Below are 15,870 nucleotides of genomic sequence, written 5' to 3' on the forward strand. Positions count from 1 at the left end.
CATATCAAATCCACCACTAATCTACGCGCACATGGCCTTCGTCAAGGTTCCCAAGAGCCTCGAGCGTACCACGAGTAATATCAATACCATCTTCTTTGCATCCAATGGACCGGTCTACAACAGTGACATCCTCACTGCGTCCACCGCGCCGAATGCGAAGCTTCCGACCACATAGCCGATCATGACTCGAATTCCGATCGATGTAGAAACGATCGAAGAGAATATGGGAGACTGCGCAAGCACGATCACCTGCATTGTTCATCCAACAACATGCTCCCACGCCGGCGTCGTACCAGGTTAAATATCCGTCGAATGAGTCTGACGTTGTAAGGCTGCCTGTGTTCTTTTGACTATAAATTGTGCTAGGATGCATTTTTGAGAAAATTGGATGAGATGTAGCGATGAACGAAATATAGCAACTCGTTGATTTTTTCTGTTGTCTCGTTTGGTTGCTACAAGAGGTTTTTGAATGATGTGAAAGGCACGTAGTTATCTATTGAAATGCCTGTAAAGACAGGATACCTGGTGGCTCTTGTGTAGGTAGGTACATAGTTATGCTATGAGATGTGTATATATGCCGCCTATAACAAGCTTTGGCATTCTGCAAATTGCTTTGCACCGTTCTTGCTCATGGATGAAATCAAGAATGTTCCGAGAAGGTGTCTCTCATCATTCGAGAAATACGAGTCTTTATCTAGGTTGTACTTGCAAATTGTCTGGGATTGGGACGGTATGAGGTGGTATGTAATGAGCCGGCACAGCCCTGGGCGGATGAGAATTGACAGGGATCAGCTCAGGACTGCCTGGGACTAGACCGTCCCAGTGGTGCGGGTGCTGAGTGCCATGAGTCACCAGCTCAACTTTGTCTGCATATAAGGCATCAGGAGGAGGTGCTGAGGACTGGAGCAAGACCGGAAGTGGGGTGAGTGGACGCTCTGGACTCAGAACATCCACAATTGCAATAGGGACCCGTACGACTAATCCAAGGGATGTTGATGCCAAAATGGCGACGCGCTTGTGCTCAAACATTGAGGGATCCATTTTGAAACAGGTTCTTTCGGATGTGGGTTTTGGCGGGTGTATTGAACTCCATCGCTCTCTTGAGACGACGTAACATCGCGAACTAGAGTGAGCAATGCACACTTAGAGGCCAGAATGAAAGCACTGCCTTCCGTGACAACAGATGCTTGATGTTTACTTCCTATAAGCCTAGTGACTCTAAATCTCTATGACACAATGTGGCCATGATCACAACATGTCTTAGATGAGTAGATCAATAGGATCCTTGGCCTGTGGAACAAGTTTCGCGTTATCTGGGATTAAAAGATACGAAAATAAATTCACTAAGTTGGCCCTACTAGCCCGGAACAACTGACCAAGTTTCGCCAGTAAAAACTAGTCCCCCATCCAGCCTTAGCTGTTCCGGGTCGAGATACACACTCATTCCCAGATTATTTCCACAAATATCAAATACACGGAAAACCAGATACACCTCTGAAAAATCATCACTGTTGTGAATAGTCTTCATCTATATTTGGTCAATATTCATATAGCGTGGGTGATGATCAATGCACTCACTCTCTCAAACTGATGCTTGCTCATAAAGAAGGGGTGACCCAAAGGCCCTGTCGTTGCTTTGACTTCAATGAAATATTTCGGACGCTTGTCCGCCCACTCCTCGGCGTCAAGGTAACCACAATCAATAAGCAAGGCCGTGAATTCACCCGCTCTATCTTCATAGGTAATATCGGCCGTCTCCCTCCCGTGCCAGGGCTCCATGTCGGCGTAGTCTGGGTGAACAGTGACATATCGGCGAATTGTGCTCTGCCAATTTCGCTCACTCCAATCCATTAATTGTGGGTTCAGTCTGGTGAGAAGCTCAAATACCTGCAGGAAAGTCAGTCAAGGTTGGGCATGAAATGAAATGAGAAGCTAGAAAAATGCAGCATACATAAAGCTCTCCCGCAGCCCCGATTTTCCGGTCTCTTTCAATTTGGCTGTCCGAGCGAAATGCACCCCTGACTCCAAGCCCATCGAAACCGTCGAATTGACGGCGGGTCCCCTCTCTTGGGAGTGCTTCATTTAGCTCGTTCATGTTGATTGCTCCCCTTGAGGGAAACATGGCTCTTCGTGCGGCCACTATCACATTATCGAGAAGTCTCCGGTACTCCATGCTGTCTTCGGACAAATTTATATCGGTTGAGTACATTGGTATTGGGCGATTGTGACTGGGGGTTGGCGACTGGGTCGTAAGTCGAGATTGCACAACAGATACTTGTTCTAAGTTATCCCTCGGGAATAGGAAGTTCTGACTAGAAGCTGGGATGGCAGCATCCCTCAACTGTGCGAAAGCTTCATTAGTTGCTGTATCAGGACTCCGTGATTGTTCCGCGGGTATTTCGTTGTCAAGGCCGGGATCTTCGTTGGGTATGTCAAGCTCGATGACACCCTGACGTTTCAGAACCAGATCGGCAGCGGCAGGATCAGTACTTAAAATCATCGCCATCACACTCACAGCGTCACTTTCGACCAGAATTTGTGTTATTGGATCTCGCATAAGCCAGTCGACTAGCTGCCTTGGTAAAAGATCACAAAAGCAAAGCTCCTGTGCTTTCTTATCTCTTGGGATGTAGATAGTGAGGCGGGACGCTTCTTCACTAATGTGTAACTTTCCAATCAACTCTTCCACGTCGGTCACTTTGCCATCTTGAGAGAGGCGTAGGATCGAGAAAATGCCATCTGTTTCCTGCACACTAACTGTCTGAAGTAATTTGTAAAGCTCCATTGGGTCGGCTTGATATCTAGGGCTATCGAATGTACCCGCGATACTAACATAAGAATAAGAATAACAACACATTAGCAGTATCCACCAAATCGATAAAACCACAGCACTCACCGGAGAATAGCATACGCCTTTCGCTTCAAATCTCGATTGGGCGATGGGTTGAACCGTGTTGTCTCACCCGAGAGAGATGTGAACTCTTTAACGGCAACAGAAAAGTAGCGGTACGAGAGATTGGCCCACTCGAAAAACCTCTTCAGCTGACGAACTTCTTCTTGACTAAAGTCAAGAATCTTGACTTTTCCTCGAAACATTGATGCTAAGTGCTCCCGGTCTATGATCGCGAATTGGGTATTATCTGACCTCAGAGCCTTTGTACCATCAGGGTAGACAACAGGGAAAATCGGCCTCTTTAACAGTGGCCTCGGATCTAGATTCACATGATCCCCCTCTGCGCAGAGAAGCGCATTGAAAGACCAAATCTTGCCTTTTGTCTCATTTATCGTTGTTTGCGCGCTTGTCTCTAGCAAGTCGTCATAGACCATCTGGAGCGTCAAGGTTTGGACCCCCAATGTGTCAATGAAGAAATCTTTTAGGTCCTCATAATGGTCATTGAGTGTGACCTTTCCACTTATCTCTGTAGTGCTTGACCACAAACATTCAGTTGCCAGGTACCAACCAGACTGGCCATCTCTAGTCACAAAAATCAAGGGATCGACTTCGAATGTGTGCCTAACGCCAGCTAATTAGTCTTGAGCAGCTATTGAGTGTGGGCAGCTTACCGCATATCTTCAGCGGTGGTAAAACTTCGCATGTCGTCGAGATACTTGTACAAACCAAAAATTGGGGTGAATTCCTTGAATCCTTCATCCCTTCGAGCTGCCAGTTCAGTAGTCACATCGGACCAAGTAGCCGCCGTGATGCCTAAAACTTGCTTGAAAAGGTTCGAAAGTTGATATAGCTGATCTCTAGGAACAGATTGCTCATAGAGATGCTGAAGTGGAAATTTAGTAGTCATATTTAGCGGTCCTTCCCATAAGCATTGTTCAGGGCTAGCCCAGACGGCGATATCATCTTCATCTTCATCAAGCCTGGGAACATAAACATATCCCCCGTCCTCGAAAAAAGTCCTAGATTCGATGTTTAGTATCTATGTCGTATAGGGTCGTCACTGGTACTCACTTAATGCAGTTCCCCATGACCAGCTGGCTTTCCGCACCAAGATATTTGGCATATATTGCACCGTAAAGTCGGCAGATGCGTTCATGGTCCTCAATGGAAGAGGCTTCTGGGTTCGCCTCTTTGAGCCATCTCAGGATGTCAAGTAAAAATTCGACATTTTCATCTTTGTTGACACCAAGTTCTGTATGAAGAAAAATCCATTTTGAACTTAGTTGCTCTACAGACAACGTTCCCGAGAGCTTCAAGAATGGAAAACTCTCATTTGGTTTCATGAACCGCGCACACTGCTCAAGAAGGCTTGGTAGTGGGAGGTATGTCTGATCAAGCTGGCATTGTCCTGGAAGCTTCGTGCCACAGAGCCATGTTGCGTCCGTTTCTCGAATATATCGTTTCAAAGCATCATTTCTACTTACAGTACCTCCTTCGGAGCTCCAAAGGTGCTGCAGTAGCCCGAGGAGTTTCTTTGGTCTGAAACAAGCCACATACCCCCAGGCAGGGGAGAGAAGTTCGCCGTGTCGGCTAACTAGTCTCAAATTGTTTTTTATCCCCAGATTTTCTTGTAGCCATTTATCCCAGGAGGAATGACCTGCGTTTGGTGGTTCTGGAATTTCCTCGAGATAGGTCGGGTGGACGAAAGACACGCTCAAGCCTGGCAAGTTATCTGTCGCCCCTAGGAGGGCCACTGGCCCGTAGCGATGTTTTGACGGTAAATAACAGTCTTGTTGGGCCGGCCATATTGGAAAACCAGAATTCGAGTAGATGCGAATCAGTCCCAATGTTTCTGTATTCTGCTTGAACTGATGGGTCAGGTACAAGAAGTGCAAGTGCGCCTTTGATTCGTCCATGCTCGGATGCGCAGTAGCAGAGCAATTCTTCCTCAAGACTGAATTTCGTACTTGTGCGACTGATAGCTCCTTAACCCCCAGAAGAATAAAAAGGGATCTGCGACTATCATTTGCTGCGGCTTTTGGATCTAAAACCCGAATATCTAGGCCTGGGGGGATGGCAATGCCATCAACTGTCGGGAAGAAGACAGAGGCAGAATTAGCTGGGACCCAAGGACCGCTTCGCAGAGGGATCAGAGGCAATGATCCAAGACGGTTCTTGTTTATCTTCGTATATGGAGATAGGAAATTTGCGATGCGGCTGTGGCTATCCTCACTCGTAGATATCGATTTGATTCGGGACATAGCACTTGCAAGATCATTGTGCAGCATGCTGAAAACCAAGTCCCAATTCATTTTTTGCAGACCATAATGACGAAGGGCGCTCTTAGAACTACGCGAGTAACGACTGCAGAGGAAATGGTCGGTGTTTGAGTCGTCCAGCAAGGGATTGCCAGCGCTATCCTTAAAACTTGCCACAAGAGTCTTCACATCTTTTATCTTCCGAAGGGAATTATGTCGAGTCCACAAAACATGCTTCGTGCTAAGATTACTTGCAATCTTCGAATCAAGATTGGCCCAGAAAGTACCGATTGTGTCTTCGGCCGACGGAAGATACATTGGCCACGCATAGCTCATGTCAGAGTCATGCAAGAACCCCATGGTCGCCTGCACGAACGCCACCGCAATGTGGTCCACAAGCTCGATGTTGCGTCTTGATGTCGTAGAGATATCCTGCCGGTTTGCAGTCGTGTCGAAGTCGGTTTGTATCAAAAACTACCTATGAATTAGCAAGTGCATGAAATTTTCCGGAGACCTTATTTTACCGCTCACCTTGAAGTTGGTTTCTCTGACGGGCAGGAAAGCAAAAACTGATTGTTTCTCACAAATTGGCTTTCTATCATGTGTCAGGGGGAAGGCCAGCACGATTTCGGCCTCGGAAGAAATTCGTTTCGCTTCAGCGGTGTTTGGGAGTTCACGACTTTCGCTTCTCGGAAGCCCAGTTGCCATGTAACGAGTGACATAATAGCCCTTTCTCGCGATAGAAACATTGCCATGCACATCTTTTGACTTAGTCTTAAGAAATACATCACTTTCAGAATTGGTTTCCAATTGAAACTTTTTGGAGCTCTGCAATTCGTCTTCTCCATCATAGAATGACACTCTAATCTCTTTCAAATTCCTCAGAAATAGTAGGCATGTCTGCTCCAAGTCATTGAGTTGCTTAAATATAGTTCTGTGAAGATGTTCGATATCTTCTGCCTCTCCATTCTCATGAAGGTGAAGAGTTATGCGAGTTAATGAGTCTTGCAGTACCTCGTCGGAATCTTGCCACACGGGTAGCACCATTCCAAGACCAAGATCACCCTTCTCATGCTTGAAGTAGAAGGTATAATTGCCTGATTGAATTTCAACTTTCCAAGCCGCCATGAACACTGATTTGAATCCGATCCCCTTCGCTCCAATGTAGCCGTGCGATGCCGCTTTGGTGCTTTCCCCAACTGAGCAGATGGCTGACAGATTTTCCTTTGTAAATCCATCTTCGTTGCACTCAAGGACAATCCTGTCGGAATACACATTGAAAGCAATGAAAGGCAGTTCGTTGCTCTGAGCAGCCCTTGTGAACTGATTGTCATCCGCATTCTGTAGAAGCTCGAAGACGAAACGAGCGTTGCTGCTGTAGATATTCTTAGCGAGTCTAGAGATCTCAAATTAGTAGAAATTTCTGCCGAAGAAGTTGCAGGGTTGTTCAAAGAGACACACGTTTTGATCGAATGCGCAATTTTCTTGTCCTTAGCTAGCATGCTCTCTTCGATCTCGCGCCGAAGCTCTGGATTTATTCGTCCGATTTCGTCGAGGGAGCTAGGCTGAATGAATCCGTATTCCTTCGCAATCCCGATAACCGCATCTTTCGCTGCTTGTCTGCTCGTCATGGTTTGTTTATGAAGTTTTTGGTCTGATTTGATTGATGTGCGAGGGGGAATCTCTGGAAGAAAGACGAGTCCCCCCTCGACATGAGTACATGGGGGTCTTCTGTTTTCGGCCCCCAAACGCCCAGGCGCCTAAAGTACATTGTCTTGCAGATTTGTCGAATCAAATCCTAGCTACTGGTTGCCCAAGTGTCATTCATTTACGCTGGTTTGAGATTACATGATGTTGGCGGATTGTTTTCGCGAAAATGCTTTAGCAAAATCGCTTGACCAGCTAATTTCTAAGCTCGTACACGTAATGATCAGGTGTTGTTGTGCAGTTAAGCTGCAACTATAACCGCCGCCTTGCCCGTTGCCCCACATAATCCGTGCGCCGGCCTGTTTATTTGGCCTGTGTATTTGGCCTGTGAAACCGGTAGCCGTTCTGACCTTGTCCACCCTGTTTCTATCAAAGGTGATCCTTCCCTTGGATAGCATGCTATGACTATCAATTCCCCTTTCGTGCTCGACATATCATCATTGCCGAGTTGGTCTTGCTAGAATTATAACATATAATTAGAATAATACAGACTGACAGTGAGATACAGCCAAAATAATATTGTTTCTTACAAAAAGTAGCTGGTATGCCTGGCTCAAGCCCCTCGCTGGATATTGTGGATTATTTATCTGTATTCTCACATCATTTATTGAAGGAACGCAGAGCTATATTAATAGGTGTCGTTATATCACCCTAGGAAACCTGAATCAGAGGTAAGTAATCCCTCTCGTCTTTGAACCAAGATAGACTGATATTTGGATCGTACAAGCTATTGGACGGACTGAGCGGTATTTAGGTATGGAAGATCTCCGAGTACGCAATACACGTATTCTGACACTTTGACTATGTATATTTATGGCCAGAGTATGCACCACCACCCAAGTTTAAGCTATTGATAAGTCAGATCAAGAAATACATATGGATATCACAATTTATAGAAATGACACAAAAGGCCTTGGGCTCATGACTACCTAGGTAGCTGGCGCTGAAAATGACCCAGCATATACTGTTAAGTTAAAGATCACTATATTAGAACTGTTGTACTTTAGAATGCTGAGAAGGTGTGTGGTCCATAAAAGAGGCCCACTTTGGTTCAGGCTAACACAACCACGACGGCAGCGGCTGAGGCAACTCCAACCAATCGAACGGAGAAAATGGATAATCCCCCGAAGTCATGGTTGAACGGGGTACTATGTTACGGGCATGCTAGTCACCAATCACATGTGGGGACTGCAACTACTGAAGGCCCACCGAGAGAGAGCCAACCGATCCATCTAGCATCCAGATCACGTGCAACATCCTATACCCAGGCATCCCCAGGTATTTGGGAAAAGAAGAAACAATGATCATGCTCAGAGATCAAGAGCATGATCTGCCCTGATCAGACCTACCTGGCAGGGGCTTCCCAGTATATATGTATACAGAACTGTATATGTACTCTAGATATCGTTTATATGTATAATTGAGTGTGGGGGAGCCAATGAGGGGAAACCTCGGGATCCTCACTTTTGGGTTTTCTTTTCTCCTTTTTCAACTCAACTCTCTTTGACTCTGTAAGATATTCCTGTCTGATTTTAAGGACTTGATGTCGAACATCAAATCTGCGCTTATTTGATTCTTGTGCTGCGCCAAGACGCGTTTGCGCACGGTTGTTGTTCCCCCGACAAACATGGCGTCGCGATCTCGGCAGTCGGGTTCGTCCTTCGACTCGTCGCCATCCAATACACAAGATGATACAAAGAATGATAAAAGGTCCTTCGGAAACTTCGTCAAAAATGCTTGGCAGAAGACTGGACTGGACCGCCCGACCGTCCTCTTGATGATGAAGTAAGTGGCGAAGCTTCGGTGATACAAGAAATCTCTAACATAATCCAGGGGCGGTCTTGCGCCAACTATAGCGGTTGCTATGTAAGTAGTTCAGAATATCTAGTCCATGGACTTAGCTGACCTAACCAGCTACCAAGCCATGCCCGTTGCCCACGAGTATACCACATTGGGGTATCTTGTGGCAATTATTTCGATTCTGGGTTTCGCTATCATGCCCCGGGCAAAGTTTATTCAAATGATGATTTTTGATGTTTTGGCTGTCTGTGTAGCAGCGTGTTTTGCGCTGTTGACGATGTATTCCAGTGTCAAGGCTCGTCAGCATACAGCTGCCAATACCACTGACAAGTACAACTCCTCTGCATCTGCGGTTAGTGGCGTCTGGCTGTTCTTCCAGATTTGGATGGTCCACACCTTCCGAGCCAAATACCCGCAACTGCAGTTCCCGGTGATTATATACGCGATTTTTGCGAATATTTCTTCGGTGTATGCTCCTTCAATGATGAACATGACTTCGGCAATCAGCTTGATAGAGCGATTGTTGAAGTCATTTCTCACTGGTCTCGGGATATCCACCGTGACATCTATGTTCATTCTTCCAATGACCTCGCGCCAGGCTGTCTTCAAGCAAATGGCCGGTTACATAGGCGGGCTTCGCTCGGCCTTGAAAGCCCATGCTGTGTATTTCGAAACTCTGGAAAGGGACGATATGTTTGGTCGCACAGAGACATTTGATGACGCTCAAGAGAAGTTTGGCAAGAAAGGCAAGGTCTACAGCCCTGAAGCGGAGGCCATTCGCGGTGCGATCCGACAAATTACGGACCTTCATGCCAAACTTCATGGTGACCTTACGTTTGCGAAGCGTGAGATCGCGTTGGGCAAACTGGGACCCGATGATCTTCAAGCAATATTCCGCCACCTTCGCCAGATCATGATTCCTGTTGTGGGGTTGAGCTTCGTAGTAGACATCTTCCAGCGACTGTCAGACTACAACAGATGGAATCAGCCTATTGACATGAATTTGGACGTTGTGCCGGAAGATGTGCGTCAACGGGTAGTGCATGAATGGAATGATATCATGAGGGCTGTTCACGATCCCTTTGCAATGATGATCAACACCATTGATGAGGGTTTGCTGCATACTTCATATGTGTTCAGGCTCACAAAACCACCAAAGCGAACAGCTGCTGCAACTTCTAAAGTTGGAAACTCAAATGACGAGAACGATGATGTTGAGGCCTCGGCTGAGAACACGGCTCCTGGCGAAAAGGCATTCACCGAACACTTCGAAAAGCAGCTTGGCGAGTTTCGAAGTGCGAAGCGTCTTGCTCTGCAGACATGGGCAGAGGAAAAGGGAGTCTCCCTTCCACCAGATTTCTTCGATCACCCAACCTCTCCGGAAATCCTTCAGACAGACTTTTTGGATACCTCGGCCACACAGAAAGAACGAAGTCGACGACAGTTATATCTATTTTTATATGTAAGCTCAATCTTTCGAAATTCTATCTTGATGCAGACTTAACACGATCTCAGATGGAGCAATTGCTTTACTCAACTGGCCAGACCGTTCTGGACTTTGTGCGCTATGCCGATCATGTTGAGGCCAAAGGAAAGCTGCTGAAGACTCGACTGGTCATTCCAGGTGGCAAGCGAATCTGGAAATGGGCCAAATCCTTCTTAAGTGCGGAGGATTCGCATGACGATGACAATTTAGGGGATATCCATACCCAGAACAATATCCTCCAACTCGGCGAAGCGTATAGACTTCGCAAGGATCCTGAGCACTTACCACCTACTAGCGTCTTCCAAAAGATTGGCGACAAAATTCGTGTCATTCCTTGGTTCCTGCGCTCTTTTGAATCAACGTACGGTTTCAGAGTTGCGCTAGCCACTATGACGATCGCTGTGGTGGCTTTCCTCCGCGATACCCAGACATTTTTCACCCAGCAGCGATTGGTGTGGGCCATGATCATGGTAAATCTGAGCATGTCCCCCACATCGGGACAGAGTATCTTTAGCTTCGTGTTGCGGATTCTTGGTACCACCATCGCAATGGTGGCTAGTCTTCTGATCTGGTATATCCCCGATCAGAAGACCCCTGGAGTGATCGTGTTCTTGTTCATATTTGTTTCCATTGGCTTCTATATCCCCATCAAAGTCTTCCGTTTCCGAGTTGTGGGGATTATCAGCATCGTCACTACTACCATGATCATTGGCTATGAACTTCAAGTTCGGAGAGTTGGTGAGGCTGTGGCGACTTCCAATGGGCAGCCTTATTACCCCATTTACCTGCTGGCACCATACCGTCTGGCTACCGTTTCGGGCGGTATAGCCGTTGCATTTTTCTGGACATTTTTCCCATATCCGATCTCCGAGCACTCGGTGCTCCGCCAGAGTCTGGGAGCATCGCTGTATCTCCTGGCTAATTACTACTCGATCATCCATGAGACGATCTCCGGTCGCATGCGCGGCGACGAGGGTGATTACCTACTCAAGAGCTCTGCAGGTCGCAAATTGGAGAAAGCGCGACACAAAGTATTCTCAAAGCAGATGCTCATGCTAGCCGGTTTGCGGACGTACTCCGAGTTTCTACAATGGGAGGTTCCAATCGGTGGACGATTCCCAAAGAAGCAGTACGACTCAATTATTCTCTGCGTAGAGAAGTACGTACATTTCCCCATTGTGTAATTCCATACTAACCTCGGCCTCTCCTAGTATTGTGAATTACCTAAGTTTACTTGGCTACGCATCCGACACCGTGATGCACCTAGGCGAAGACGACGACGTCACAAACACAGCCTGGATGCACGATTTCCGCCGCCTAGTGGGCACCGCCAAAGTTACGACCCACGAAGTCACATCTCTGCTCTGTCTTCTCTCTGCAAGCATCACAAACAGACAGCCTCTCCCGCCATACCTGAAAGCGCCGCGGCCGTACAGCTTCACCAAGCGCCTGGAAGCACTTGACAGCGACATTCTGAGTCTTCGGCACATTGCCGAGCCGGGATTTGCTGCTTTCGCCGTCCTGCAGATCTCCACCCGGTGTATTGTCGGGGACGTGGATCGGCTGCTTCGGTGAGTTTGGATAGATACTCCGATTTGATACTGGGTACGTTTGCTAATTACCATGCAGACATGTGAAAAGCTTAGTCGGGGAGTTGGATTTTTCTTTCCATGCGGTTAGTAATACGGAATCAATGGCTGCGTCGCGCATGCCTTCGAGGATGGGGTCGAGGGTAGATGTGGGTGAGATCCCGGCATCAAGTCAGGGTGGTGATCGGGATAAGACAGATTGAGTTTGGAGTTGTGTACATCTTTTGTCCTCTACAAGTGTCTGTGCCCACGTATATATTTTCTCATGGCTGTATATAGGATTGTAACGAATATTATGTCTCATCACGGTGCATGTAAGCGTGTAAAAGGTGGGCCTGTGGATTACTATATCGAGTTAGCTTTGCCTATCGGGGCTTGGCCTCTAATATCCATTGTTGCCGACATAGAAGACCTCCTCTCTCACTCTTTTATTCTTCTACCTCTCTATCTTGCACTTATTGTTAGCCACCTTGGAATTTTGCTCAATTAATCGAACACGAAGACTACTCCATCCGCCCTCTTTTTTTGGCCACAAACTGCGGCGAATCATTTGTTGTTACCTCCACTTTCACCGCTGGAATGTGAGGGGACCTTGACTTCTCTGACTAGTGCTGCTAAATATTGGTAAATCAGTAATGTCTAGAGGGTGGAACAACCCGTCTCCCCTCTAGACCAGCACTACAGAGCAGCCCAAATGACCAAGCCAACGAATATACTAATTCCCGTACCACTTTTAAAATAGTCTAAGTATAAATTCATAGCGACTACAAAGCGGCTCAATTCTATATCATAGTATAACCTATAATCTACTCTGGGCACTACACCAAGTCCTGTGATTATACTACGTACTTGAGAACAAGAGAGTTATAATATATTATATTCGACGTAAGCGAAGATACGATTAACGCTATCTTACTTTTATAGGCTTAAGGGCCAATCCCTTGATTATAACGAAGTTCAGTCCAATCAAGGTGCTGTTGAACAGCCCTAAGGTCCACTGAACTTCCTTGTAGCTGAGCAAGGAATATTGGAACATATGTCAATCAACCAGAAACACCGTTGAAGAAGTTATATTTTGAAGAATTATTGATTTCTTCGAGAAGTATTTAGAGTTGTTCTTCAAAGGCAGGCTGATCTATGAAAATACTAAAAATAGACATTCTCACAAATTCTGCATTTGAAATCAGCATGAAAGAGTAATACTAAACATAAGCAAAAAATATTATATGAAAGCAATAGAACACTAGACAACATCCCAATAAAAAGCGAACAATCAATAGCCAACACCCGAATCTATAAAAGTCACGAGACAATCTCGGCCCGTACCTGAATAACAAAAAAAAGCATGCCTCCTCCTTCTCCAACTTCAACTCCTCCACAAGCACCCCAAACTACCGAAATGGACCCCCCACGCCGCCTCCTCTTCATAGCCTCAATAGGCAACAAAGCACCCTACCGCAAAACCCGCCACAGCGCAGGCCACCTCCTCCTAGACGCCGTCAAACCACTCCTCCCAACCACCCTCCCTCAAACAGGCGCCTTCCACGAAACCTGGTACAGCCCAACCTACATGAACGAGTCCGGCCCAAAATTAGTACGCCAAATGGAGAAATGGGCAGCGCGGCAGAACGAGCTTTGCATGAAACTATTCCCCACAACGCAGTCGTCCTACCCAACGACGCTTATCATCCTGCACGACGAGCTCGAGGCCCCGCTTGGCAAGCTACGCGTTAAGCGGGGCGGGCCTGAGGCGGCGAGTCTACGTGGGCACCGTGGGCTGATTAGTGTTTGTGAGACGTTGCGCGGGAAGGGATTGCATCCGCCGCGGGGGAATACGGATTTCTCGATCCTGCGCGTTGGCGTCGGGATTGGGAGGCCGCCGTCACGGGAGAAGGGGGCGGTTTCGGATTATGTGCTTGCGCCTGTTAGTGAGGGGGAGATGAGGGCTTATCATGGGGCGGCAGAGGGGGTGGTTAAGGTAATTGCGGAGGAATTGTATAGGGTGTGAGAGATGGAGAGGGATGGATGATTACTTGCATTGCATTTACGGAGTTACTTGTTTGATACCCGTGATATTGAAGGAATGGGAGGGGCAAGCTCCTCATGTATTAAGCATATACACAGCAAAGCAAACGCCTGAATGGAAAATGAAGTCTAGCTAGCGTAGCTCGAGCAAAAAGAAGAAAAGAAAAGAAAAGAAAAGAGGAAACAAGCATTCATTATGCGTTATGCATCAAACCGTACCGGCAATACTCAAATCGCGAATCTCCTGCAGCACCTCCTCGACGCGATTATCCAAATCGCCCTTGGCGTACTGGTCGCGCGTCTCGGCATCAAGATACTGCTGGACCTGCGCCATGCGCGAGTATGCCTCTGCGCAGAAGCGCAGCTGAATTTTGACAAGGGCCTCGAAGCTGGGATCGAGGTAAGGCACGCGCAGGTCGATGAGCTGAGGGAGTTCGTTGAAGAGCTGCTCGTTCAGCTGCTCGTAGGCATGCTTGGCCATTTCAGCTTCGCGCTCTGTGCGCGGCAGCTTGGTCACGTCCTTGTCGGGTTTCTCGGCGAGCTTCTTGACCTTGGCACGCACCGCGTCGTAGTCCAGGAGCTTGTGGTTGCGTTTCTTGATGCATTCGTTTACGTCGGGGAAGTAGGCGCAGAAGCGGGAGATGGGGTCGAGGACCGTCGCGCTAGTGTTGTTAGATTGGGTTTCTTTGGTGGTGGTGGTTGCTGGGCTGGCGCTTACCGGTAAGGGCCGTCCAGGGCCTTAATAGTTTCTGCGTCGAGGTCTTCAACGGCTTGCTTGTAGCTGCGGCTGACGCCGTCTCGGGTCCCGGCATCGCCGTAGAAGGCATCGATCGTTTCCGCGATGCGCATTTGAGATGCCGTCATCGCTGCGCATGTTAGTAGCCGTATTGGACATTTGCATTTGTATTTGCTTCGAATGCCTGCTCTTCTCTTACCTCGTAGTGAATCGAGATATCCCTTCGCTTCCTTCTGCAGGCGATTCGCCGCGGTCTCCATGGTCCGGTACCGCCTATGCACCGTCAGCGCTGTCCTGTCTCTTCCAGCCTCCCAAGCACGCATACCGTTCCTCGATCTCATAGTCGCGATCATTTGTCCTCTCGACATGCCCTGCGCCCGTCAGCACGGAACATCCCGCATTCCAATATCGATATCGATATCACAGCCGATCCATCTCCATTGCGGGGTAAAAATCAAAACTCACCCGTCTTCATCATCACCTGTGTCGTCGCTCGGTTGACATTCTTCTTAAAGCCTGTTCTTCTCGTTAGATTGGTCTTTTCGTTAAATTGGTCTCGCTTCTTTGTCGCAGTTGGGTTCGTACCTGCCCAAGACATGGCGGTGTCGGTGTCGGTTTTGGGTGTCGTTCAGAGGCGTCCGGTGAGATTTTCAGATCAAAAATGGGATTTCAAGAAATTTCGTTCAATAGCTCGAGATGTGTAAGATAGAAACAAGGCGCCTAGATTGCGATGTTTCAAAGGTGCACGTCAAACGCCCAAGGCTTCCAACTTTGGATGTGGCTATGCTCCGTGCAGCCGTGGCTAGGCTGCTTATGTCAGCGCCGAATGCGGCTACGTCACGCTCATAGGGCTACAGGGCTGGGCTGTATACATTATGTACAATATGTATGAAGAGATTTTATTATTTCAATGTGAAGTGTAAAACAACTATCTCACCGCAAGATGGACTTGGGTGGTACAAGACCTGTGCATAAAGGATTTTCACATTCCTTCATTTCTCAAAAAAGCTGTGCAATTGTAGTATTGCAGATGAAAACCCTTAAAGCAGAACGTGCACACAGATAAGGCTGAGTCCTTGCGTCTGTAATACCATACACACGATCATGCATATTTGCGACTTGGATTATCCACTTCTCACAGGCTGTCACATTAGAATGTAGATGCCTAAAGAACTGTGTTATTTCTTGGCAGCTGCCAAGGCTTGTAAATATTCCAATGGTAACTTTTTCGTATCATGTGCGCTTTTGGAATCCACATTGCTGCATATATTACTGTACGTACAAAGCTATGTTAGTTACCGGTTACCCCGTACATTGTTGGTAATTGTGCGCTATATTGTGTATCACACAAGCAGACTTTGTTAGAGTGGAGTTGG

The 15,870-nt window shown here is 47.3% G+C and overlaps 6 protein-coding genes across 6 annotated transcripts; 2 read left to right on the forward strand and 4 right to left on the reverse strand.

Annotated features, from left to right (window-relative positions):
* Positions 1 to 16: 16 nt before the first annotated feature.
* Positions 17 to 373, reverse strand: N7529_004584 (RlpA-like double-psi beta-barrel domain-containing protein; the record flags this gene model as incomplete). Its single annotated transcript, XM_057240111.1, has 1 exon — positions 17 to 373. The coding sequence occupies one exon, from the start codon at positions 371 to 373 to the stop codon at positions 17 to 19; it is 357 nt and encodes a 118-aa protein (XP_057099406.1).
* A 317-nt stretch (positions 374 to 690) lies between these two features.
* N7529_004585 (uncharacterized protein) lies at positions 691 to 1,041 on the reverse strand (the record flags this gene model as incomplete). Its single annotated transcript, XM_057240112.1, has 1 exon — positions 691 to 1,041. One exon carries the CDS (start codon positions 1,039 to 1,041, stop codon positions 691 to 693), a length of 351 nt encoding a protein of 116 aa, XP_057099407.1.
* A 316-nt stretch (positions 1,042 to 1,357) lies between these two features.
* N7529_004586 (uncharacterized protein) lies at positions 1,358 to 6,782 on the reverse strand (the record flags this gene model as incomplete). Its single annotated transcript, XM_057240113.1, has 8 exons — positions 1,358 to 1,528; positions 1,579 to 1,887; positions 1,952 to 2,828; positions 2,897 to 3,514; positions 3,565 to 3,912; positions 3,965 to 5,625; positions 5,683 to 6,547; positions 6,613 to 6,782. 8 exons carry the CDS (start codon positions 6,780 to 6,782, stop codon positions 1,358 to 1,360), a joined length of 5,019 nt encoding a protein of 1,672 aa, XP_057099408.1.
* A 1,703-nt stretch (positions 6,783 to 8,485) lies between these two features.
* N7529_004587 (uncharacterized protein) lies at positions 8,486 to 11,936 on the forward strand (the record flags this gene model as incomplete). Its single annotated transcript, XM_057240114.1, has 6 exons — positions 8,486 to 8,643; positions 8,692 to 8,724; positions 8,773 to 10,120; positions 10,174 to 11,303; positions 11,356 to 11,715; positions 11,774 to 11,936. 6 exons carry the CDS (start codon positions 8,486 to 8,488, stop codon positions 11,934 to 11,936), a joined length of 3,192 nt encoding a protein of 1,063 aa, XP_057099409.1.
* Positions 11,937 to 13,132: 1,196 nt separating this feature from the next.
* N7529_004588 (aminoacyl-tRNA hydrolase) lies at positions 13,133 to 13,741 on the forward strand (the record flags this gene model as incomplete). The annotated part of the gene is made up of 1 exon (XM_057240115.1): positions 13,133 to 13,741. One exon carries the CDS (start codon positions 13,133 to 13,135, stop codon positions 13,739 to 13,741), a length of 609 nt encoding a protein of 202 aa, XP_057099410.1.
* Positions 13,742 to 13,966: 225 nt separating this feature from the next.
* N7529_004589 (amphiphysin-like protein RVS161) lies at positions 13,967 to 15,092 on the reverse strand (the record flags this gene model as incomplete). The annotated part of the gene is made up of 5 exons (XM_057240116.1): positions 13,967 to 14,420; positions 14,477 to 14,624; positions 14,694 to 14,767; positions 14,820 to 14,865; positions 14,960 to 15,092. 5 exons carry the CDS (start codon positions 15,090 to 15,092, stop codon positions 13,967 to 13,969), a joined length of 855 nt encoding a protein of 284 aa, XP_057099411.1.
* Positions 15,093 to 15,870: the final 778 nt, after the last annotated feature.

The sequence above is a fragment of the Penicillium soppii genome (genome assembly GCF_028829465.1).
Source record: "Penicillium soppii strain IBT 18220 chromosome Unknown utg000004l, whole genome shotgun sequence".
Lineage (NCBI taxonomy): Eukaryota > Fungi > Ascomycota > Eurotiomycetes > Eurotiales > Aspergillaceae > Penicillium > Penicillium soppii.